The 24,297-nt window shown below is 35.7% G+C and overlaps 1 protein-coding gene across 5 annotated transcripts; it reads right to left on the bottom strand.

Annotated features, from left to right (window-relative positions):
* Positions 1–1,438: 1,438 nt before the first annotated feature.
* LOC113523549 (N-acetylgalactosaminyltransferase 6-like) lies at positions 1,439–24,256 on the bottom strand. Of its 5 annotated transcripts, XM_026909536.3 has the most exons (15): positions 24,117–24,256; positions 23,733–23,788; positions 21,883–22,089; positions 17,142–17,193; positions 14,971–15,282; positions 13,459–13,647; positions 12,631–12,808; positions 11,030–11,147; positions 9,627–9,737; positions 8,925–9,083; positions 7,998–8,060; positions 6,686–6,822; positions 6,274–6,385; positions 5,463–5,657; positions 1,439–4,906 (listed from the first exon to the last, which is right to left on the bottom strand). In XM_026909536.3, exons 3-14 carry the CDS (start codon positions 22,084–22,086, stop codon positions 5,463–5,465), a joined length of 1,830 nt encoding a protein of 609 aa, XP_026765337.2. In that variant the 5' UTR covers positions 22,087–22,089; positions 23,733–23,788; positions 24,117–24,256; the 3' UTR covers positions 1,439–4,906. The 5 variants fall into 5 exon arrangements, with proteins under 5 accessions (XP_026765337.2, XP_026765336.2, XP_026765338.2 ...); XM_026909535.3 differs by having other exon boundaries at positions 1,439–5,657; XM_026909537.3 differs by having other exon boundaries at positions 1,439–5,657; positions 24,121–24,246.
* Positions 24,257–24,297: the final 41 nt, after the last annotated feature.

Here is a 24,297-nt window from a genome sequence, read left to right as displayed (position 1 = left end):
CATATTATAAAATAATAAATTAGGGTCATAAATAGTGGTTGAAAACAAATAGACATCTCACTAGATATTTCCTAAACTATAGAAGACAGTGTAATATGCCCTTTATTTTCATGAATGTGTGCCAAATATGATCACTTACAAACTGACAGACATAAAGCTATCGTGTAACAGTTTTTCTGTACAACAGTGTAATTTACACACAAACAGTAATATTAAACTAGAAAAAAAAAACTGTAAATAATTTAATACAAATATTGTATAAAAATTATGTAGGTCCTAGTTACCTTTACTAAAGAATTTATTTATTATTATTATTTTTGTATATAAAAGAGTTAAGCTAATATTGAATGTATAATTCAAACTTTTATAAATTTACATTTTCTCTTATTATGAATGATTGTGTAAGGACAATCGATAATTTAATCAATCTACCTTTCCATCTATCAATTAAGTACATTTGCGTGAAAGACAGAGACAGAAAGACATATCTGGAATGTATTACTGGCCGCGTGCACGTTATATTTTGACGTAATCTGATAACAAGCATGATTTGTATGGCTACAGAAAATATATGAAAATTATAATATCAATTTTGTAAAATTCTATTGCTAAAAGGAAAAAAAAAATTATTTGGTAATGCTAAATTACTTTACTTATTATACTAAAAAAATGACTATAACAAACGGGAGTTTTCTCTTTTGTTATTTAGTACTTATCTACATAAAGCAAAACGGTTAAAATTAATGGATTTGAAATATATACAGTAAGACACAAATAGACTCGTCTATCTATACTTATAATAAATCTGTATAATAATCTGTAAATCTGTGTAAAATAGAGGTCAATTCTGTACATGGGCAGGTTATAGTATACTTTTCATCACGCTACGACCAATAGGAGCAAAGCAGTGAAGGGAAATGTTGGGAAAACGGGATCATATCATTTTGTTTGAGAAGTTACTCCATTTTTAAGCTTCCATCGCGTGTGCAGCCTTAATGGCCACTTTTTAAAATGTAAAAATGTCCACCCGTGCGACGCCGGGACGGGCCGCTAGTATAATATATAACTATATACATAATACAAATCCAAATATATTAGAAAAAAAACAATCAAGTCTTACAAACACATCGATTGACTAAGCAATATTTTAAACAACCTATTGACTATATTTTGAAATTAATGAATCATATAATACCCAATATGTTAGAAGTGAATAAATGAATTTAAAAAAAAATCGGTTTTAAAAATAATATTATTACTTATGGCAATGCCAGAGGGAGACTTTGTACAAAAGTCGATTGCTTAGGTACCTCTGTCCCATTCGTGTTTCTACCGAGAAGCAGTTGTGTTTGCTTTACGGTAAAGTCTAAAGTAAATTTAAAAGTCTATATTTCAATACAGATATAACAATCGATAGAATTTGACAGATAATTTATAATTATACTACTCATATATTAAAATAGGCAAGGGTTTTTAATAAGGCAACTTAGTTACGCAATCGTTTTTAAATACTTTTTTTATACCACTGAGGTGGCAAACAAGCATACGGCGGTAAGCGGTAAGCGGACGGCCCACCTGATGGTAAGCGGTTACTGTAGCCTATGAACGCCTGCAATACCAGAGGTATTACGCGCGCGTTGCCGACCCTGAAGAAACCTCTTTACCCCCCTTTTGAAGAACCTCATGCTGTAATCTCTTGGGAAAACCTCGGCAGGGAGCTCATTCATTTTAAATACTTTTTTCACTAATACGTAATACCGTTATTAATAATATAAAGGTATGTATATACCAATTATTGAACCAAATTCCCCTTCCTTTCCCATGGGTGTCATAAGAGGTGACTAAGGTATATTATTGGCCGAGGGATGAGCTGCAGCGTCCCTCTTAAAGCATCACCAAATCCTAACTGCAGTTGCCAATCCCCGTGCCAGGCGTGGCAACTACTGGCAAAACCCCTGTTATAGGGAAGGCTTATGCTCAGCAGGGGACAGTTAAGCCGATATGATGATAATGATTAAACCAAATTACGTCGCAGTAAGGTTTAAAGTCGATTAATTTTCATTTCAATCCAGGTATTGTTGACTAAAGACCTAACAGATGCTGCCCTGTTTAAATTAAATATTTTAATTAATAAAAAATTAAATAAACATAATATAAATTGTAATGTTGGCGAGAAATCATTTTTGCATAATTTCACATTCGTGTTATGACAAATTAAGTTAATAACACTATTGTACTTAGTTGTATTACAAAAATTAAATTAAAATTAAAAAATATAAATATATTCCAGTTTTTCAGTTTAAAACTTTAAATAATGTATAGTTTATATTTTACTACTTATATGCTGTTAAAATAAAAAAAAATAAGCACAGTAGGCATTACAAAATCATACAAATAAACGTACCTCATTGTGCTGCGCATGCGTTGACAATTATGTCAAAAATTGCAATGATATCCGGTACGAAATAATAAAATAATACATCAGTTTAAAACTAAGGTAAACTTATTTTTAATGCACAATTTTGGAAATTAAAACTAATTTATAGCTGGTTATTTGATTAGAATTGTTTAATTCCACTACAATTAGTATGTGTGCGATTGCCAACACTAGAAGATTGAATACCATTATTATTACTAGAAAGTCCACAACCTTCCCATATTAGCCATCGATATCCGACTGCCATTGCGTCCACGCAAGTTTTACTAGACATGTTTCAGCTCTGAACGAGACATCTTCAGGCAAATTAATATTTTATAAAATTATATGACAAAACTGCATGGATTTGAATATTGTATTAATGTGAATTGTACTGTAAATGTAATTATTGTAAGTTTTTTTAAATCAATATTATTTTATATAGTAATTGTTATAATTATAAATTGACGTATCATAAGAATCTGTAACAGATGTATATGAATAAAGATGATTGATTGATTGATGGTACCCAAACTGAGAATGACTTATTTTCAGTCGTGCTGGAGTTTTTTTCGAGTGTTGCCAGTCACACGCATACTAATGGTAGCGGAATTAAACAAAATAATTCTATATGGAATTCCGCAAAATAACATCTAGTTTAGTAAAATAATTTATAGCCTCATGTATTCCTTGAAGTTAATTTATATTAATAAATGACTTAACACTGTGTTAGGTACAGGCATAAGTGTCAGCGTTTGACAGCTGACTAAAATAGTTAGTTTTTATCCCAGAAAACAAAGCAAAATTGTTATGAAAAATACGTGTTAAATTCGAAAATATTTTGGATTGGTTCTTTTACGTACAGTGTACACTGAACGGGTCCAGAATCCGGGCAATCTTAAAATATCTTTTAAATTGAATGAATAAATGAATGGTTTATTTTCTCTTCACAAAAGGCAGTATAAGGTGACAGATATAAATAAATAAATAAATAAAGAGATAAATAAATAAATAAATAAAGAGATAAAAATACAGAGATAACGTAATGATTTTCTCTCTTATACATTTGTAAAAGTCTATAAAGCTGCTAATGTGTCTTTATTTCGTGTGAAATTGTCTTCAAATGACGAAATTATGAATTTTAGTAACTAATTACCGAGTGACATATTTTTAATACATAAGAAAAATATACATTTTTTTTTATAACTTTATCAAAAAAAAATAAAAACGTACTGTTAAATTTTAATACAGTAAAAGTAATAAAAATAAATTCGCATATACACACATATATCGTAATGCAATATTGCAAATTTACTAATAAAATTAAATGCATATTGTTAGGAATCTTGCAAGACAGTTTCTAGAAATAGCCTAGCTAATTTACCTACATTCACAAGTCGTGCTACCATTTTCGACCTTAACGTCACAACAAATAGGGCACATACTCGCCCGAGTACAAAGCCATATAAAAAGCAGTTGAAAACACTTATAAATATTAGACGCAGTAAAAAAAATTATCAACATTCAGTATTTTAATTAATTTTTTTTTTATCAAAAATTTCCATTTTGTACAACTATCACTACGAGTCATATGTCAAATTTTATCTTGACATGCAATAAGAAAATAGAAATAATATAACATACGAACAAACAGATAAACAACTAGGATTCACGTAACTCTAAACCTTATTTAACGTTACAGACTAGCTTCTGGGAGAGTGATGGCCTCTCACAACTACCACAATCTATTATAATATAAAAATATATCTCCTATTGATATGTATTGACTGTACATAATGAATATATATATATATAACTACATATTAAATAACAGTGAAAGCTAATAATAGGATATTTCTAACTAGATTATATCTCTAAAAAAAACATATATATATATATATATATATATATATATATATATATAGTCAACATTAAAAAATCTAGTCGCCTAATTAATGTCAGCCCTGGAATGTCAGATTCCTTGCACTGTACTCGTTAAAAATCATTAATATTGTAATGTTGAACATAAATTTGAAGTCAATAAATCTAAATTTAACTTCCACGAGACACGCTTTGCCTAGTGTGGGGTCATAGTTATATTGTACTACAGGCTAATTTTGTTTAAGGAAATAAAGTTATTAAGTAAAGTATTAAGTAAGTAAATAGGTATGAGCTATTTAAATGTCTTTTGTCTCGCTCACACTCCACTCAAAATATGAGACAGAATGAGATAGCAAATACTGTTGAGCCTGATTCTCTATTTCGTTATGTCTATTATGTCTCTATTAGTATAATCACTTTCAAGATTAAATTTATTGACGTCAATTTTCTGTTCGTGTTTCAATCTCTTATTTCACACTTTCTTTTCTATTATAACACCAATTAGCGGTCCACATTATAGAAAGTAACTGTAGCGTACAAACTGAACAACACCATGGATGTCACAGGATACACTGTGGCACCCAGGGTACCTTTTATGCGATACCATTCCTGAGGACAAAATAATAATATTATATTATATTATTACTGCAGTGCGGTCCCGGCATAAAATGGGCTAATCCTTCCTTTCCCGTGGGTGTCGTAAGGAGCGACTAAGGGAATTTAACAGACGAGGGATAGGCGGCAGCGTCAAAAATTTTTAAATTTTAAAAGGGATGCTGTAGCTTTACTTGTATGAAACTATACAATTACAGCTATATAGGCACTTTAATCCTCAGGAATGACAACTCGTGAAGGGTACCATGCGTATCACACTGACATATTTGCGGTTCTGTTTGTATCTATAGCCAATAATTACAACTTTCGTTGAAATGGCCCGTCAGTTTGTTTGTTATTCCAAGTTACATAAAATATGCATTCCACTTAAGAGTAATTGTGATCTCTATAAACCAATAGAATGTTTAATTTCTTGTATATCCTTCTTTGTATACAATACTAGAATATCTAATATTCTCAGAATTTCAACTTTGTATCGACACTTTATGGCAAAACTTTCCAAGTTACATAAAAAAAATAAAGTCAACTTTATGGGTACCATAACACTCACTCAATAATCGGGTAGGGGCCCAGTGACCCGCGGCCGCTCCTGCTCCCATTTGTCCATGACGTGATGATGGACGGTGTCCACTGTCCACTGCTGGGTGTCGCTGTCGTCCTCGCATGTGTTGATGTAGAGGGCGCGCGAGGAACGGTCCCAATCTAAGCAGTTGTTGCCGGCGCCTTGAGTTAATTTCTTCGTATCCTGGAAACGATTTATGGACGAAGAATCGTATTAAGTCTTATAAATTACTTACCAGAAGGAGACTTTGTACAAAAGTCGATTGCTTGTGTACCTCTGTCCCATTCGTGTTTCAACCGTGAAGCAGTTGTGTTTGCATGGCTGTGTTTCGGTTTGAAGGGTGGGATATGACGTGAATTTACTGGATACCGAGGAATAACACGTGAGTCCTCAGGAATGGCAACGCATGGGGGGTATCATGGGCGAAACAGTATACTCTGTTATGTCCATGGTACTGCTCATATCTATAGGCGACGGTTACCGCTTTCCATCAGGTGGGCCGTCAGCTTGTTTGCCATTCTAAGTTATATAAAAAAAATCCGTTTATTTAATAGAATGTCGCGGGAAAAATGGTAAAGAAAATGTAACCTAAATATAACACTTAAAGAAGTGAAACAGATCACTCATACAATATTAAAAATGATACATACCAGATATATACTATATGTTAGAAGAAAGAAGGTTTAAAGTTACGCTCAGTGGGCATTACTTTAATATATATATATATATATATATATATATATATATATATATATATATATATATATATATATATATATATATATGTGACTATACTCACGGTATGGTATCTCCACAACTGATTCCCACCAGACAGGTGGCACCCGAATAGTAAAACTGGACTCTTGGGCTTCGAATTCGGCAGATCCCAGCACATGTTCCGTTTTTTTGTCCTATAATTTACAAATCATTATTGAAATGTTTTTACTACATACTAAATAAATATAGGAGCATTATCCAGTGTTCTGTCTAAGTGAGGAATTCAAAATCTTGAAAATTATTTATGTACGAGACAAGGTTATGAAAATGGACAAAGAAGAGATAGAAAATACACACACACACACGCACGCGCACGCGCACGCACACACGCACGCACGCACCCACGCACACACACACCCACAAATACACACACACACACACACACACACAGGACTTCTTTTTTTTTTATTCAACTTAGTATTATTTCTACATACTTGATATCTTTATGCCAGGAAAAGACGAATTGTTGCTCGGCGGGTATATCGTCAGAACAAGTGTTCAGGTGCAGTTTATCCAACTGATCGCCGTGATGAGCGTCCACGCACAGCTGCGGGTTCGATGCCGGTTTTATCTGTATTGAAATTGTTATATTATATATATTAAATACTACATATTATAGTGTGTAGGCAGTGCGTAGCGTAGAGACGCCCCAACAGCCGGTCCGTAACTGTCAGCGGCGGCGACGCCGCTAAGCTAACGGTGTTTTTGTAATGGATGATAATGGAATGGTAGCCCCACCCACGCTATCGGTATACTCGTACCGATGGGACACCAGTGAAGGATGATAGGTGAGGACGAAGTAGGTCAGTTAGCCCATCGTGACGAATTCAACAAGAAATGTTCACGATGGTTTCTACGGGGAACCACGTGGAGGTCGACCTAATAAGACATATTTCTAGCAATGGGGCTATCAAACTCCAATGCTAACCATTCCATTTTTCCCCGCTAAGCTAACGGTAGCGCACGGGAGGGCGACGTGAGCGGGGAGGACGATCGGAAAGGGGAATTACTCGCGGCCGTTGCGCGGTGGCGGTTTTAGGAACCCGCATTACAATATATACCAAAATCCATGACGATTTGTTGAATGGTTAAAATTAATTGATGTGTTGTATTTAACATATATATATATATATATATATAATATACAATAACTATAGTAAAGTCCGTGTTATGTAGTCAATCCATGTATTTAGAGCTATTTTCCTTCCCTATTGCTTTAAATATTATTTAAGCGAATTGTATTAAATGCAATCTGCTGGAATCATCTTCAAATATGGCAAAATTACGTGGGGGTCGACCTGACAGAATATAATGGCTAGGCTAGTAATGGGGCTGTTAGACCTCATAACTAACAATCCCTTCTCCCCAGAATATATAATTAAATGTGGGTAGAAGGCAGAAATGAAGATAATTTGACATTTCAGTTTGTAGATAAGTGTAGTACGGGTTAAAATATACTTTAATTTTTGTGAATAAATTAATATTAATAATTCAACACGTTCATAGCAACCTTTAACTGTCCACTGCTGAACATAAGCCTTGGGGGGTTTTGCCAATAGTTGCCATGCTTGGCAATTCGCCTGGCAGCCGCAGTTAAGCTTGGGAGATGTTTTAAGAGACGCTGCTGCCCATCCCTCGCCTTCCCTTAGTCGCCTGTTACGACACCCACGTGAAACGCAGGGACTGCCTATTCTATGCCGGGACCATATGGTTATATATTAATAATAAATAAAAGTTTGTTCTTACCTTCCCTTCGGCATACGGACTGGGTTCTATTGGCGGATACCGGAAAGGGAGGTCAAACGCCACCTGGTGGTAAAATTAATATAACGTTTACTGCAATATAGAATCACATATGTTACAATGATTAAATGAAAATTATTTAAGAGTTAATTTTACCACTTTCCGATTTTATAACAAATTTGATAACAGAAAGAGACTTTTTACAAAGATCTGCTTAGGTACCTGTGTCCTACTCGTGTTTCTGTCCTGAAGTAGCATGCATTACTGCATTTTATTTTGAAGAATAACGCAATAAAATTACACGGTACAGAGACATATCGTCATAGTCGTAGAATACTGACGGATCTGACAAAGATTACATATAAATACCCGTCAGTATTCTACGACTATGACGTTATGATTCAAATCATGAAATAAGGAGTCCATGTTGTGGGTAGTTCAATTGACATCTTAACTGGGTTTTTTTAATGGATGATAATGGAATGGTTACCCCGCTTGTGCTATCGGTATACACTAGCGAAGTACCAGTGATTGATGATAAATGAGGATGAAGCAGGTCAGTTAGTCCATCGTGACGAATTCAACAAGAATTGTTCATGATGGTTTCTAGGGGGAACCACGTTGAGGTTAACCTAATGGGGCATACTGCTAGCAATGAGGCTGTCGAACTCCATTGCTAACAATTCCTTTCCCCCCATCTTAACTAGGTTAACACAACATGGTGACAGAGGTGTTTTAATTTAATAAAATATTCTGCATTCTGCAATTCTGTACAGCCATAGCAAGGTTGGGTACCCTGGGTACAATATATTCTGTGATATGCATGATGCTGTTCGTGCCTCTGTAGGTGACAGGTTACTACATTCCATCAGGTGGGCCGTCAGCTTGTTTTCCTTTCAAAGTTACATACAAACAAATTGTCACACTGACCTGTGTCATAAACCATTTGAAAGGTTTACAGTGCAGTCGTTCTCGAAGGGCCTTCTGTTCCGTGAGATCTCCAGGATCGATGTTCCGGTAGTGCGGCCGCCGCGAGTACAAATATTCTGCGTACTCGTCCATCCATACTTCGGCCACGCGACGGTAGTTCTGCAGTCATTAAGCAAAATAATTGATAGATCAAGCGTCATATTCGTGCACGGGTTTTTTTTTTGTGGATGAAAATGGTAAGGTAACCCCGCATACGCTAGCGGGATACGCTGGCGGAGCACCAGTGAAGGGTGATAGATGAGAATGAAAACAGGCCAGTTAGCCCATCATGATGAATTCATCAGGAATTAACTATGATAGTTCCCAGGGGGAACCGCGAGGAGGTCGACCTAGTTGGGTATATTGCTAGCAATGGAATTTTTAATCTCCATTACTAACAATCCCTTTCCCCCCTACTCGTGCACGGGTTTTACTTGTAGTTATACAGAGTATAAGGAACAAGTTGGCAAAAACGAAAACAGTTAATTCAGACCATTATTCTGAATTGATATTTAGTGTAAATTCTTATCGGAAAATTTCTAGTATTTTTCCTGTTCTTTTTTTTTTCCATACACAAAAATAATCCGACCGAACTTAAATAGCCCTTAAATAGTCATAAATAAAGTACAAAGTCAGTTGTATCCAAAAGTGTGTGGAACGTACCTTGCCAACGAAGTCGCCGTGTCCGGGATTGGGGAACGGCGCGAACTTCCGGTAGATGTGACCGACGCGGGAACACGGCGCGTCCAGCATTTTACCACCACACTGCCAGATCTAACAACCGACAGCAATCACAACTATGAATACTGTCATCATCACAGCCATTATCCGTCCACTGCTGGACATAGGCCTCCCCCATAGACCGTCATAAGGAACGGTCCTGAGCCACCTGCATACACTTACTCCCTGCAATGCATTTGAGGTCGTCATTCCATCTAGTAGGAGGTCGCCATCACTCAAGAAGCTTTCTTCCCTATCGGTTGTCGGTTCTTCAAACTATGTGACCAACCCATTGCCACTTCAGCTTACTTATCCTTCGGGCTATGTCGGTTACTTTGGTTCTTTTGCGGATATGCCTATCACAGATTCTATCACACAAAGAGACTCCGAGCATAACCCTCTCCATAGCCCCATACGTACATAGCATACTGTTTCGTCCATGATACTCCCCATGCATTGCTATTCCTAAGGACTGAGGTGTTATTCCTGTGTACCCTGTAAATTCACTGCCATATCCCACCCTTCAAACCGAAACATGATCATGCAAACACAACTGCTTCACGGTACAAACACGAATGGGACAGAGGTGCACAAGCAAACGACTTTTGTACAAAGTCTCCCTCTGGTGAAATACATCAAATTGGGTACTGTCTGTCGAAATCTACGCGGAATATCAGTGTTAATATCGCCCCTGACGAACGGTCTCCTTAATATGTATGTGGGTGTGAGATAGAATCGGTAAGTAAGGTAGGTAAGTATGACGTGTAGAAGCGAGATAGTATGAGATGTGAATAGTTACGAACTAGAATGAGTGAGAGAGAGACGGACGTGTGTGGAAGGGAGATAGGGAGAAAAAGTAAGATGGAGGAGGAGTAATACGACGACGACGCATGTGTAAGACATTTTTATAAAAATAAATTCAAGAAGTGCTTGGATTATTGTTTTTATTCCTCCACTGCGCCACATGTATATATACATATATACTTATTTTAACTCTATTTAAACGTACTGTATTCATTTAAAACTTCATAAAGAGCAAACTATTGTAAAAAAAAAAATACTTACAATATGAGTCAACAGAAAATCGACGTTGGTAATTCATCTTACAAATTCCGCGGCGTAAGATCGGCAATCGAAGATCTGCTAAATGTGGCACTAGCCTATAAAATCGTATACAGGACCTACTTTAAACTGGATGGCATTCTGTACCATCCAACCGTAAACTTTAGTATCAACTCTTGTTATAACTCTTCTACTTCATGCACGATTTTCCTTACAATTGCCGACTCTTCAACAGATTAGAATCTAAATCAAGATGCCCTTCAAATCAATTAGAATCTTGTTACCTTGAAACTGAGTTCATATTGCTCTCCACCCCAGATGTCGAGGCCGGGATCGTAGCCGCCGAGCTCCCAGAAGAAGGCGCGCGATATTGCGAACAAACCGCCGGCCATTACGGGACTCCTGTCAACGAAATTATATATATTTTTTTTTTCAATAGATTTATATATCCCAAAAATTATATTTTTGTGCGCTTTCATTACAAACGCTAGCTAAAACTGAGATAGATCGAAACAATTCACTACAGAATTGTGCAATATGTCTATCTCCTAAGTATAACCCAGAGTAAGCATTTTTATCTTTTACGTATTATAAAAAAATCAATTCGGTTATTTACGAAGCTATTTTAAACAATATAGTATTATTCCTTATCCAATTAAATACCGTGGATACTTTGTGCATTTAATGTAGATCAAAATTGTCATTTATAGCATATCATACATACATACATATCTGTCACGCCTGTCTCCCATTAGGGTAGGCAGAAACAATGGAACGCCAAATGCTTCGATTCAAACAAACCTCTTTCACTTCTTCCACATTCATCAATCTTTTCATACACGCTCGCCGGTTACGAGTACTTTTAATTTGGCCCTTCTTCAGCACGTCGCCTATTTGGTCAACATACGTCCGTCTAGCGGCCCCTACCGACATCTCCATTCATTCTCGCTCGATAAATCTCTTTCGTAATTCTTCTTTCATCCATCCTCTCCAAATGACCAAACCAACGCAACATTCCTTTTTCGATTTTTGTCACTACATCGTCTTTCAGTCCACACTTCTCTCTAATCACACTGTTATCATTAAAATTAATATCTTAGAAGATATCAGAGATTTAAATGCGGTGTCGGAGCGGCCGTCGAGCCGTGCGTCCGTCCCGGGTGGCAGCGGCCGCGCATTAGAATATACGTTACACTAGCGATGCGCGGATTTACTAATTCGACTACTAATTATTCGACTGAGGCATTCATTCGGATTAATCGAATGATTTTCAAATTATCCGACTACTAATGTCATTCGGCTACTAACGTTATTCGATTACCAATTCCATTTACTATACGCTTCTACTGATAGTTAAAATCATTCATTAATAGTTTGTTGATGTACGAGTCGGTACGAAGATAGCCGAGTTAACCCGATCGCTGGAAAGTCTATTATTGTCAATGGGCTAATGTGTTGCCAATTTACATTTTATAAAAATTACCAATTTTCGATAGTCATAAATAAAGTAAGTAGGGGAAGTAATTATTTAGTGAATAATTATTATATGTATTTGAAAAGGAATGTAGTTAATCGCTGTTTTCTATTATATATATTGAAAATGAAAGTAGGTGACTGCTGTTTGACAGAGGGAGACTTTGTACAAAAGTCGATTGCTTGGGTACCTCTGTCCCATTCGTGTTTCTACCGTGAAGCAGTTATATTTGCATGGCTGTGTTTCAGTTTGAAGGGTGGGTGGGTGGTGGTAACTATCATGGGCGAAACAGTATACTCTATTATGTCCATAGTACTGCTCATGTCTATAGGCGACGGTTACCGCTCTCCATCAAGTGGGCCGTCAGCTTGTTTGCCATTCTAAGTTGTATGAAAAAAAAAGAAAACTCACGCGAACGGCTCGGGCATGTTGCGCTCGTCGGCGGGCAGCACGGGCAGCCGCTTGTAGAACAGCTCCCAGTCGAAGGCGCCGCGGGCGCCCTCGTCCTGCGCCCGGTACTCGAACGTGTCGAAGGCCACCACGTCGATGAACGGGCACACCACCGCGCGGTAGTCCAGCGCGATCGGCTCTGCGACGGCAACGGGCACATCTCGATTATATATATGTTACGACGATAATGGCATGGCAACCCCGCCTGCGCTAACGGTATACGCTGGCGAGGCACTAGTCAGGGATGATAGGTGAGGATAAAAAGGTAGGTCAGTTAGCCCATTGTGGCGAGTACACCTGGAATTCAGCACGATGGTTTCCAGGGGGGATCACGTGGAGGTCGACCTAACAGAGTATTTTGCTAGCAATGGGACTAGTACTCGGCATTACTAACTCGTCCCCCCTCCCCCTTACTGCGGGAATATCATGGACGAAACAATATATTATGTCCATGGTTTTTTTTTATTGTATTTTTTAAAGATCCAAGATATCAAAGTAGGACAATCAATTGTTATTTTTAAGATTCCAAAATATCATAATGGACTTTCAGATCTACTTTTTAAAAAACTAACATTACAGTATAGAAGTTTTCGTTATACTTTTTTTTTATTTTATATTTCTAACACTCTAAGATATCACAATAGGACATTCTATTAAGGTGTTATGCCTAAGTATCCTGTAATTTCACTACCATATCTCACACTTCAAGGAATAGTATACTAATATATTATAATGGTGACCATTATAGTATCTTATATGGTAAGATATGATAGTAATACATACACAGACCTAGCAGTGGTGGCAACCAATTGACGTTGGCCTCCGTGTGCGAGTCCAGGAATATAAGGACGTCCGAGGTAGCCTGCTTGGCGCCGGCCAACCGCGCTATGATCAATCCACTACGCTCCGCCAAACGAACCACTTTCACTTTCGGCATATTCTTCGCTAGATACTCATCAAGTGGAGCTTTAAGGAAATCTGAAATAAAATCAATTTGTATACATTTGAAATTATTTTAATGCATAACTCTTAAATCCAGTTAATAGAATGAATGAAAATTTTTTTAACAATAGATCTACCAGAGGGAGACTTTGTACAAAAGTCGATTGCTTGGGTACCTCTGTCCCATCCTGTCCATTTTCTACCGTGAAACAGTTGTGTTTGCATGGCTGTGTTTCGGTTTGAAGGGTGGGATATGTCGTGAATTTACAGGGTACAGAGGAATAACACCTGAATCCTCAGGAATGGCAACGTATGGGGGGTATCATGGGCGAAATAATATGTGTGTGTACTGTTATGTTCATGGTACTGCTTATGTCTATAGGCGACGGTTACCACTTTCTATCAAGTGGGTCATCAGCTTGTTTGCCATTCTAAGTCGTATAAAAAAAAATGATAGATGGATGGTTGGATATTTGTTACTCTTTCACGCGAAAACTACTGAACGTATTTGAATGAAATTTAATACATTGATAGGTTATATCCTATCTTAGCACATAGGATGCTTTATTTACGAATTGACGCGGTCGAAGCCGCGGAATATAGCTAATTATTAATAATTAAGTTTGTATATAATTTATTTTTAATTATATCGTCATAGTCATAGAATACTAACGGATCTGACAAAGATTACATACGAGTATAAAGATCCGTCAGTATTCTACGACTATGACGATTTGTCATGTCACCCACACGTAACTTTGAAAAGGATTTTTTTATTCGATAACAATATTACATTGTGTTAAATAGGATAATATTTTAAGACTATTACTGTTCTTATGAATTTTTATATTGAAACAGTTATATATATATATATATATATATATATATATATATATATATATATATATATATATATATATATATATATATATATATATATATATATATATATATATATATATATATATATATATATATATATATATATATACTGTGAAATATTTTCCAAAATTTCAGAGCCGAACATAACACAAATTTGATGTTAAAATTACATAATACGTGTCGTTTAAATATATTAAAAAAAAATATTTTTTTTTGCTTTGTGCTCAGTTGCTTAGAGTTTATAATGAGCAAAATTTTATACTCCATTTACTGAGACGATTTTAAGTATGAATGAAAACACGAAATTGAGTACAAAAATTCGTAATTTCATTTCATGGCCTAGATTATCAATAAAAATCAATTGTCACATCAAATATACATACAATTGTACGTAAATGTCACAGAAGTAATCAGTAAAACATGAACAGCTATTTAAAAACTACATTACGATTATTTTTAAAACAACGTGCAACTTACCTTTCGTACTAGCATCGTCGACTAGAAAAACCTCTTTTATTAAATGCTCCGGCGATCTGTAAAGCACAGAGTAAGCTGTCCTTAGCAACGTACTCCAATGCTCGTTGTGAAACGGCACCACCACACTCACTGTCGGTAAGGATTCTATGTACAATTTTTTCTTGCATCCCGGATGACGTATGTCCGGTAACGAACGATTTAAAGGGATCTTGTCACTCAACGCCCCATTGAAACCGTTCACAGAGTACAGTTCTTTTTCCAAATCCTCGTCTTCTTTAGGTAGACGCGCTGGTTTGCCTTGTTCACCAATTCCTACAACATTTTATTAAATGCTTACTAATATTATAAATGGGGGGAGAAGGGATTGTTAGTAATGCGGATTATCAGTTCCATTGCTAATAATATACCCTAACAGGTCGGTCTCCCCTGGAAACCATCGTGCTGAATTCCAAATGTATTCATCACGATGGGCTAACTGACCTGCCTTTTCATCCTCACCTATCATCTATCACTGGTGCCCCGCCAGCGTATACCGTTAGCGCAGGCGGGGTTACCATTCCATTATCATCCATTAAAAAAAATATAAATGTGAAAGTAAGATTGTTTGTTACCTTATAGTACCTTAACGACTTAACCAATTAACAAGATAAGGTTTTAGCCCTAACTTTACATACTAAAAGCTAGTATTTAATAAATAAATATCGTTTAGACATATTACACAACGCCATCTGGTCTCAGACTAAGTAAAGCTTATAGTATAAGTATTAGACAACTGATACAGACGTACATTTTTTTCGTAAACATATACATATAAACGAGACCAATACAAATAGTCATGAATACAAGTTTTTGAAATGGGTGTGTAAAAAGAGACTAAAAGAACTCAATGGTCGAGGGATAGGCAGCAGCGTCCCTCTTAAAACATCACCAAAGCCTAACCGCGGTTACTAGGGGGGAAAAGGGATTGTTAGTAATGGGTACGAAGAATCCCATTGCTAGCAATATACCCAACCAGGTCGACCTCCTCGCGGTTCCCCCTGGAAACTATCATGGTCAATTCCTGATGAATTCATCATGATGGGCTAACTGGCCTGTTTGCATCCTCATCGATCACCCCTCACTGGTGCCCCGCCAGCGTATTCCATTAGCGCAGGCAGGGTTATCACTCCATTTTCATGCAATAAAAAAAACCGCGGTTACTAACCCGCCTGCCAAGCACGGCAACTACTGGCTTACCCCCTCCCCTTCAATAGGGGGAGGCCTATATTTAGCAGTGAACAATTAACGGCTGATATGTTGATTATCATAATGATGAATGTTTGTATTGTTATGAAAATTAAACCCGAGACTATTAAAAAATAAAGCAATGTCTTAAACCACTATACCAGGGGGGAAGGGATTGCTAGTAAAATGAACTATCAGTCCCATTGCTAGCAATATAGAGTATAATATCAGGTCGACCTCCACATAGTCCCATCTGGAAACCATCGTGATGAACCCCAGGTGTATTCATCACGATGGGCTAACTGATCTGCTTTCATTCTCAACTATCATCCCTCACTGATGCTCTGCCAGTGTATACCGAAGCACAAGCGGGGTTACCATTACAAATTTACCAATTAAAAAAAAAAGACATTAATCGCGATTTGTCTAAAGCTACAATATTTATTTATTTATTTATTTACAGGATTACCAACATAAGATACAGCTACAATAAAGCTAAGTTTTAATACAATACACTGGCAGCTCAGATCTCACCGTTCTTACATTTATAGGCAACCACAGCATGCCTTGTGTTTGACAAACATTAAAATATAATTAAATTATTAAATGAGTAAAGATATTAACAATATGAATAATAATATAATATAAATAATGGAAATTGTATTCAAATTATTATAAAATATAAATAAATATAATGTAATGGGGAGGTATATCAACACTTTAAATTTCTTTTAAATCGTATATGAGCGGTTTCTCTTGTGACATCAATTTTTACTACAGTACTAAAATTTATAATGTTTGCTCAGTGTTTTGAGAAATCCAATAGGATTAGATAAAAACGTGAACAAAACCAGTATTCCTCTAGTTAATAATATTAATGAAAATCCTTTTAACTCGTGAATTTATTACAGGAATTATGTAGAAAATACAATACCAAAAATACTTACCATCGCGTGCTTTTTCATATTCGATCTGACGATAATTATGCCAGTCTATTTTCTGAAAAAAAAAATAGTAATTTTTTTTAGTACTATCTAGTAAGTAACTTGGACAGATTTCCAATTTCTATGATTCTAATTTGAATCATATAACTTGGAAGTCTTTGGGGAATTGCTTATAGTAATAACCTCAAATGGTATACAGGGACTCGACAGTTCAAGGCCCCAGTTTATGGCCGTTATCCAAATGATTTTATAATTGATTAGGTCATGCAAAATATACATTTACATAGTATTTATTCATATTTATTTATTTTGTGATACATGTGATACAATGGATGGCAAAACAAGATAAGTCCTCTATGATCGACCTCATCTATGGAGGTATACAGATTCACAAACTTATACAGGTGTCCGGTAATGAATGGATAACCTTGAAACGTCTTATAGTTCAACTTATGGCCGTCCTAAAAAAAATACGAAACGTAAGGTAAGTTGAACTATAAGACGTTTCAAGATTATCCATTCATTACCGGACACCATGTATATAAGAAAAAAAAGCAAAGAAATCCAATAATGTCACATTTACAGTAAAAAATCATAATATTAAGGACATTTATTGCATTTATCTCCAAGATAATGGTCGCCATAAAACAGACTTATAGCACGTCATTTCATCACCGAATTAGTTAAAGGAAATAACAAGAATAAAACAATCAGTACATTTTGCCAGTAATAAGAGCTTTTCTTTTCTGAATATGTTTGCTGTATGCAGGGGCGAGTGCAGAGAGAGACATTGTACAAAAGTCGATTGCTTGGGTACCTCTGTCCCATTCGTGTTTCAACTGAAAGCAGTTGTATCTGCATGGCTGTTTCGGTTTGAAGGGTGGGATATGGCGTGAATTTATTGGGTACAAAGGAATAACACCTGAGTCCTCAGGAATGGCAACGCATGGGGGGTATCATGGGCGAAGCAGTATACTCTGTTATGTCCATGGTACTGCTCATGTCTATAGGCGACGGTTACCACTTTCCATCAGGTGGGCCGTCAGCTTGTTCCATTCTAAGTTGTATAAAAAATAAAAAAAGATGGCACTCCAAGCCCGCGAGAGGGGAGCGACAGAGATGTCGACTCTTACTTATGGACTGCGGCGTGCACCTAAGGGCGCCAGAGTGGCTCGTACCTCGGCTTAGGGCACCGCACTTCGACCCCCGTCAAGGGACGGCGAAGGTTCGGTATGTCGTGGTGGGAACTCTGAATCGTTGGAATGCACTCGGGCGCAAACCTAATCGCGCGCGGACCGCGTGTCGCATTGGATCTTCGTCCCTGCCAGCGGGGACGCTGTGTGCGGTGTGCGGATGTATTTGCGTGGGCTCTTAACAAAGATTCCGCGGTAGGGAGGGTGAGGAGCGCGTTGGCTATCGTAATGGGAAATAATAAGAGCTGCCTCAGCTTAATTACACATTACGTCACCAGTGTGTAATTTGTTATTACAACATAACTTTTAACTGTTGTGGACATAACTGTGAAATGCATTTTTACACAATTATTTGCAGGCTTGTCGACAGGTCTTATCAACAATGTGATAACATAAATCACAAACGAAATGTGAATAATACCTATTTCCTCTACGAAATAACATTAATATTTTATATATAATTTTGATCTTTTTTTATATAATTAAATTTTTTTTATCAATTACAAATGCAGTTTTTTTATAATGATCCTTAAATGGCAAATATGCTGACGGCCCACCTGATGGAAAATAGCAATCATCGCCTATAAACATGAAAGACACCGCAAAATACACTGTGATGCTTATGGTAACCCTCAGGCGTTGTAATTCTTGAGGACTTAAATTTTTTTAATGGCGATAATGGAATGATAATGGTATGGCACCTGCTTCATCCTCACCTATGATAGGTGAGGATGAAGCAGGTACGTTAGCCCATTATGACGAATTCAACAAGAATTGTTCACGATAGTTTTCAGGGGGAACCACGTGATGGTCGACCTAATAAGGCTTATTGCTAGCAATTGGGCTGTCAAACTCCATTGCTAACAATCACTTTCCCCCCGGACTAAGATGTTATACCTCTATACCCTTATAGTACTTTTTACAGCATGTTAATTAATGCAGTTGGTCAGAAGATGATATATTGTATAAAATAAAATCAATAGTGTGATTAGAGAGAAGTGTGGACTGAAAGACGATGTAGTGACAAAAATCGAAAAAGGAATGTTGCGTTGGTTTGGTCATTTGGAGAGGATGGATGAAAGAAGAATTACGAAAGAGATTTATCGAGCAAGAATGAATGGAAATGTCGGTAGGGGCCGCTAGACGGACGTATGTTGACCAAATAGGCGACGTGCTGAAGAAGGGGTAAATTAAAAGTACTCGTAACCGGCGAGCGTGTATGAAAAGATTGATGAATGTTGAAGAAGCGAAAGAGGTTTGTTTGAATCGAAGCATTTGGCATTCCATTGTTTCTGCCTACCCTAATGGGAGACAGGCGTGACAGATATATATGTATGTATGTATGTATGTATGTATGTATGTATGTATATATAATCAATAAGCCGGTAAACTTAAAATACTAAATGTATAGAACAGTTTAAAAGTAACACAAACAAATATTATGCTTGTGCGAAGCCGGGGCGGATTGCTAGTTATTTTATATAATTAAAACAGGAAAGATTGATAAATTTACATGAGTCATTACTATTGACTCATGTATAGGCTCACAAATGATCTCTCTTATCAAATTAAAATGATGGTATTCAATGTAATGTGGTGATTTCGCCACAAATGCCTATTTGTTCTAAGTTTAAAAGTTGTTCTATATAAATCCACATAACACATACAAGTAAAATACAATTATATAACACTAGCGGCCCGTCCCGGTTTCGCACGGGTGGACATTTTTACATTTTAAAAAGTGGCCATTAAGGCTGCACACGCAACGGAAGCTTAAAAATGAAGTAACTTCTCCCGTTTTACCAACATTTCCCTTCACTGCTCTGCTCCTTCTGAACGTAGCGTGATGAAAAGTATACTATAACCTGCCCAGGAGTATGAAGAATAATTGTACCAAGTTTTTGTTTCTATAACAAACATACGAGGTCTGTCCGGAAAGTTCGTATAAAAGTGTTCTGGAATGCGAGAAAGAGGAGTGGGGAGGCCAGGTAAGCGCAGGACCCCTTCCTTATGTCCCTAACAATGCACACAAATACGCCATCTGTGAAGTTACCTTGAAACCCCGTCGGCATGGAGCCCGCTTCCGTTGAAGAGCAGCGCGTCGTAATCAAGTTTCTCTCGAAACTCGGCAAGAATTAAATTTTATCTCAGAACAGTATGGGGATGATGCTGTGAAGGAACCAACCGTCCACAAGTGGCTAAAAAGATTCAGAGAGGGCCGAGAAAGCGTTCAAGATGACCCACGTTCAGGACGTCCTTCCACTTCACATTCCGACGAAAACGTGGAAAGAATTCGAACTTGTGTTAATGGGGACCGTCGTTTAACGGTCAGACAGTCGTGTGGCACGAGTTCGTCCAGAATTCTTATCGTTGGATTCTTCACCACGACAATGCCCCTGCCCACACCTCTCTTGTTGTCCGTGAGTTTTTGAGTAAAAATTCCATTACGGTGACCGAACACCCCCCCCATTCGCCGGATTTGGCCCCGTGTGACTTCTTCTTGTTCCCAAAAACCAAATTGGTACTTCGGGGGCGGCATTTGGGGGACATAAATGAGATAAAAAAAGCTACGACGGGGCAGCTGAGAAACCTACAACCAGAGGACTTTCAAGGAGCCTTCTCACAGTGGAAACGGCGTTGGCACAAGTGCATTATGTCACAGGGGAGTACTTTGAAGGGGATAACATTGATTTACCTGAATAATTGTAAAATAAAATTTTTAAAAAACTTTTATACGTACTTTCCGGACAAACCTCGTACAGACAGACAGACAGACAAAAATTTTACTGATTGCATTTTTGGTATCAGTATCGATCAATAATCACCCCCTGATAGTTATTTTGGAAATATATTTCATGTACAGAATTGACCTTTCTACAGATTTATTATAAATATAGATATATAGATTAATGGTAACACCACACAGACAAAGGCAATATAAAGTGGCCAATCACTATTTAGAGGAGGGAAGAAGGTATTGTAAATATATGGGTCTAACAGCCCCATTGCTAGCAATATACCCTATGAGGTAGACCTCCACAGAGTTTCCTATTAGTAACAATCATGGTTAAGTCTTATGCAATTTATTATGATGGGTTAACTGATCTGCTTTCATCCTCGCCTAGCCAGCGTATTACAATAATGCAAACAGGGTTACCATTCCATTCTCGCCCATTTAAAAAACCAATACAGAGGATGGCAACCTTGGATATATCAATAGATATAGTAACTCCTCATGCCTGTTTTTTGGGGAAGCCTATACTTATATAAAGTTGCACAATGAATGCTGAAATAATTATGGTAATATTCTTTTAATTTATTTGCCATCAGTCTCAATACTATAATCAAATGCACTAACATATGTCTTATATTTTAATGATGATAAGTAATGTACCCTTTTAAGTCTTCTGGTCTTGCTTTACTATAATAACACATTTGCAGCGGGATTAAGGTGTAAAACAAAATGGTTCCCATAATTCTTCCTAGATAATAACAGATGAGTCAGCTCTTGAATTCTTATTTGTTTTAATTTTACATAAAAAATAACATACCTTTAAACTAGTTGGTACAAAATGTTCATTTTGACCGGGATTTTGGCTTTCTTTCAATTGATTTATAAGTTTGTTAGCCTTTGATTCAAGCACTTCAAGATTGCCTAGTGTTTTGATTATATACAGCAATATGACTATTATTGTGAACATAAGGAGATTCCGTGTCCTCAGCAGACGTGATATTAGACGCCTGAACACAACCATGTTCTGAAAAAATACATAATAATATAAATAGATACTAAAAACCTTAATTGACATTAAGTAACTTAAGTCATCCAATCTGCATGATTTTCTGTTCCCACAAAAAGCATTATTATGAGATCAAAAGACATAATCGAAAGTTTGAACTAACTAAACATATATTTTAAATATACAATCGAGACCTAAACGATGAAAACCTATAGTGACCACGACATGATGCAATCCATGTTCAAACATCGCCAATAAAGCAAGTATGTGGGTGCTATATACCTGCAAAGGATTTTCATCATGTTAAGTCCCAATTGTGTATTTAAAATATGTGTAAACTATGTAAAAGTTTAAAATTAACTTAACATATATTGTAGAATAATAGACAGCATAGTTTCATCCTAATTCACATAATTCTGTAGTGTGTTGGAGTTTAATCATCTGTAAACTACAGGTAATAATAAATAAATAAAAAGCAAAGCTGTAGGATACAACTAGTCCTTATTAATATTACAAATAAAGTTTGCAATACCGTTTTTATGTCCAGCTAGTACTATAAATTTACAATTACAGGGGGATCCCACTGTCATTTCTGCAAGAAATTTAACCCATTACATTTTTAATACTAACTAAAAAAATTGATATTTTTTTAGATGTTATTCTATTAAAAGTTATAGTAGTAAAGTTAGTTTACTGTCTTATAATTTCAATCTTTTATGATGTCTGTGTTATTCTTAAACTAATAAATAAACATAAAAATTATATAAAACATATTTACAAATAAGTAATATTTTTTTTATTTGATATATAATGTACTAAAAATATATTTAAATTTTATATATACAAAAATAAAAATTCCTATATTGTAGAATATTTATATTTAACAAAACTAAAAAAACTTTAACAAAAAAAAGAACATAAATAATTCTTAGTATTTAAAAAATCAAACAGACAAGATTATGTGTGTTAAGACATATTAACTGTGTTTATTAATTAAGTGATATATTCTTAGTTATTAACTAAGAAAGATTAAGAATAAATTATATATTATTTTTGTTACATATATACATTATTATGCTTCTATCCTATTTTCCTTCTTGCTGCTAAAATGTTCAAAAATTTTCCTCACTAAATTTACCATATAAATATGGGAGTTATGCATGTCTCATTAACATGTAGAAAATCACTAAAATATGGTAATGTGAAATGCAAGATTGCAAACCCTAATTATAAATGTGAAAGTAAGTTTGTATGCTGTATGTCAATCATTTCTAATCAATAAGTAAAATTAGAATTTTTATTACAACTTACAACAATAGGTATCCTTGAGGTACACTTGCAATAATTGTTTATTAGTTCAGAATAGATTAAATATCACTATATTGTTTAAGTAATTTAATACAACTATGACTGTATTATATGTTTAAAGGAAATTATAGTGTATATTTTCTTTATATACTAATATCTCAATCTTTTTTTAATTTACACCTATTGAGAGCAAACAATAGGTAAATCCATTAATTTAATAGCACTTATCAAATGACTGGAACATGAATATGTTATGTATATATCCATCTCTGATAACACATAGTAATATAAAGATAGGTACCTATCTTTCTTATCAATTTAATTGAAAAGGAATTGATAATTATGATACTTACGATTTACAATTTTTTACCGGTTGTCGATAAAAATCAAGACATCTCACAGAAGCAAACTGAAAATATTCAAAATTAAATATAAAATTGAAGTTGAAAATTACTATATTAATACAGGCGGTGCCTCTATCTAAATATTAATTCAAAACAAGTGATCACTTATTGCTTAGAAACACGTACTTCATTAATTGAATAAGTAGCCGTATTAACACTATATTTACATGTAAATCATACACAGCTGCTTAAACAAATATCAAACGGAATGACCAATAAGTACACAAACAACCAATTTTTACTTTGCGCAATTAAAATATCACAGCTTCTTATTCTGTTAGCACATTTACTAATAAAATCTTTTTTTTTTTCAGAATTAGTTACTTTCAATACCTACGCATCGATGAGCAGTTTATTATTAAAAAATAATTTTTAATGCAAATCTCTTAAAAACTCTTTTAAGTAGAGATTCGGTCCGTCCGGCGTACGGAAATTCCAGCATTAATACCTAACATCGACTATGCATTTGACAACAACTGTCAAACTGACTGACAGATATGACAAATTAGAGATT

This window comes from Galleria mellonella, unplaced genomic scaffold (genome assembly GCF_026898425.1).
Source record: "Galleria mellonella isolate WM207_F2 unplaced genomic scaffold, CSIRO_AGI_GalMel_v1 utg96, whole genome shotgun sequence".
In the NCBI taxonomy this organism is placed as follows: domain Eukaryota; kingdom Metazoa; phylum Arthropoda; class Insecta; order Lepidoptera; family Pyralidae; genus Galleria; species Galleria mellonella.
Note: the sequence above shows the minus strand (reverse complement) of the source record. Positions and strands in the feature narration are given on the sequence as shown.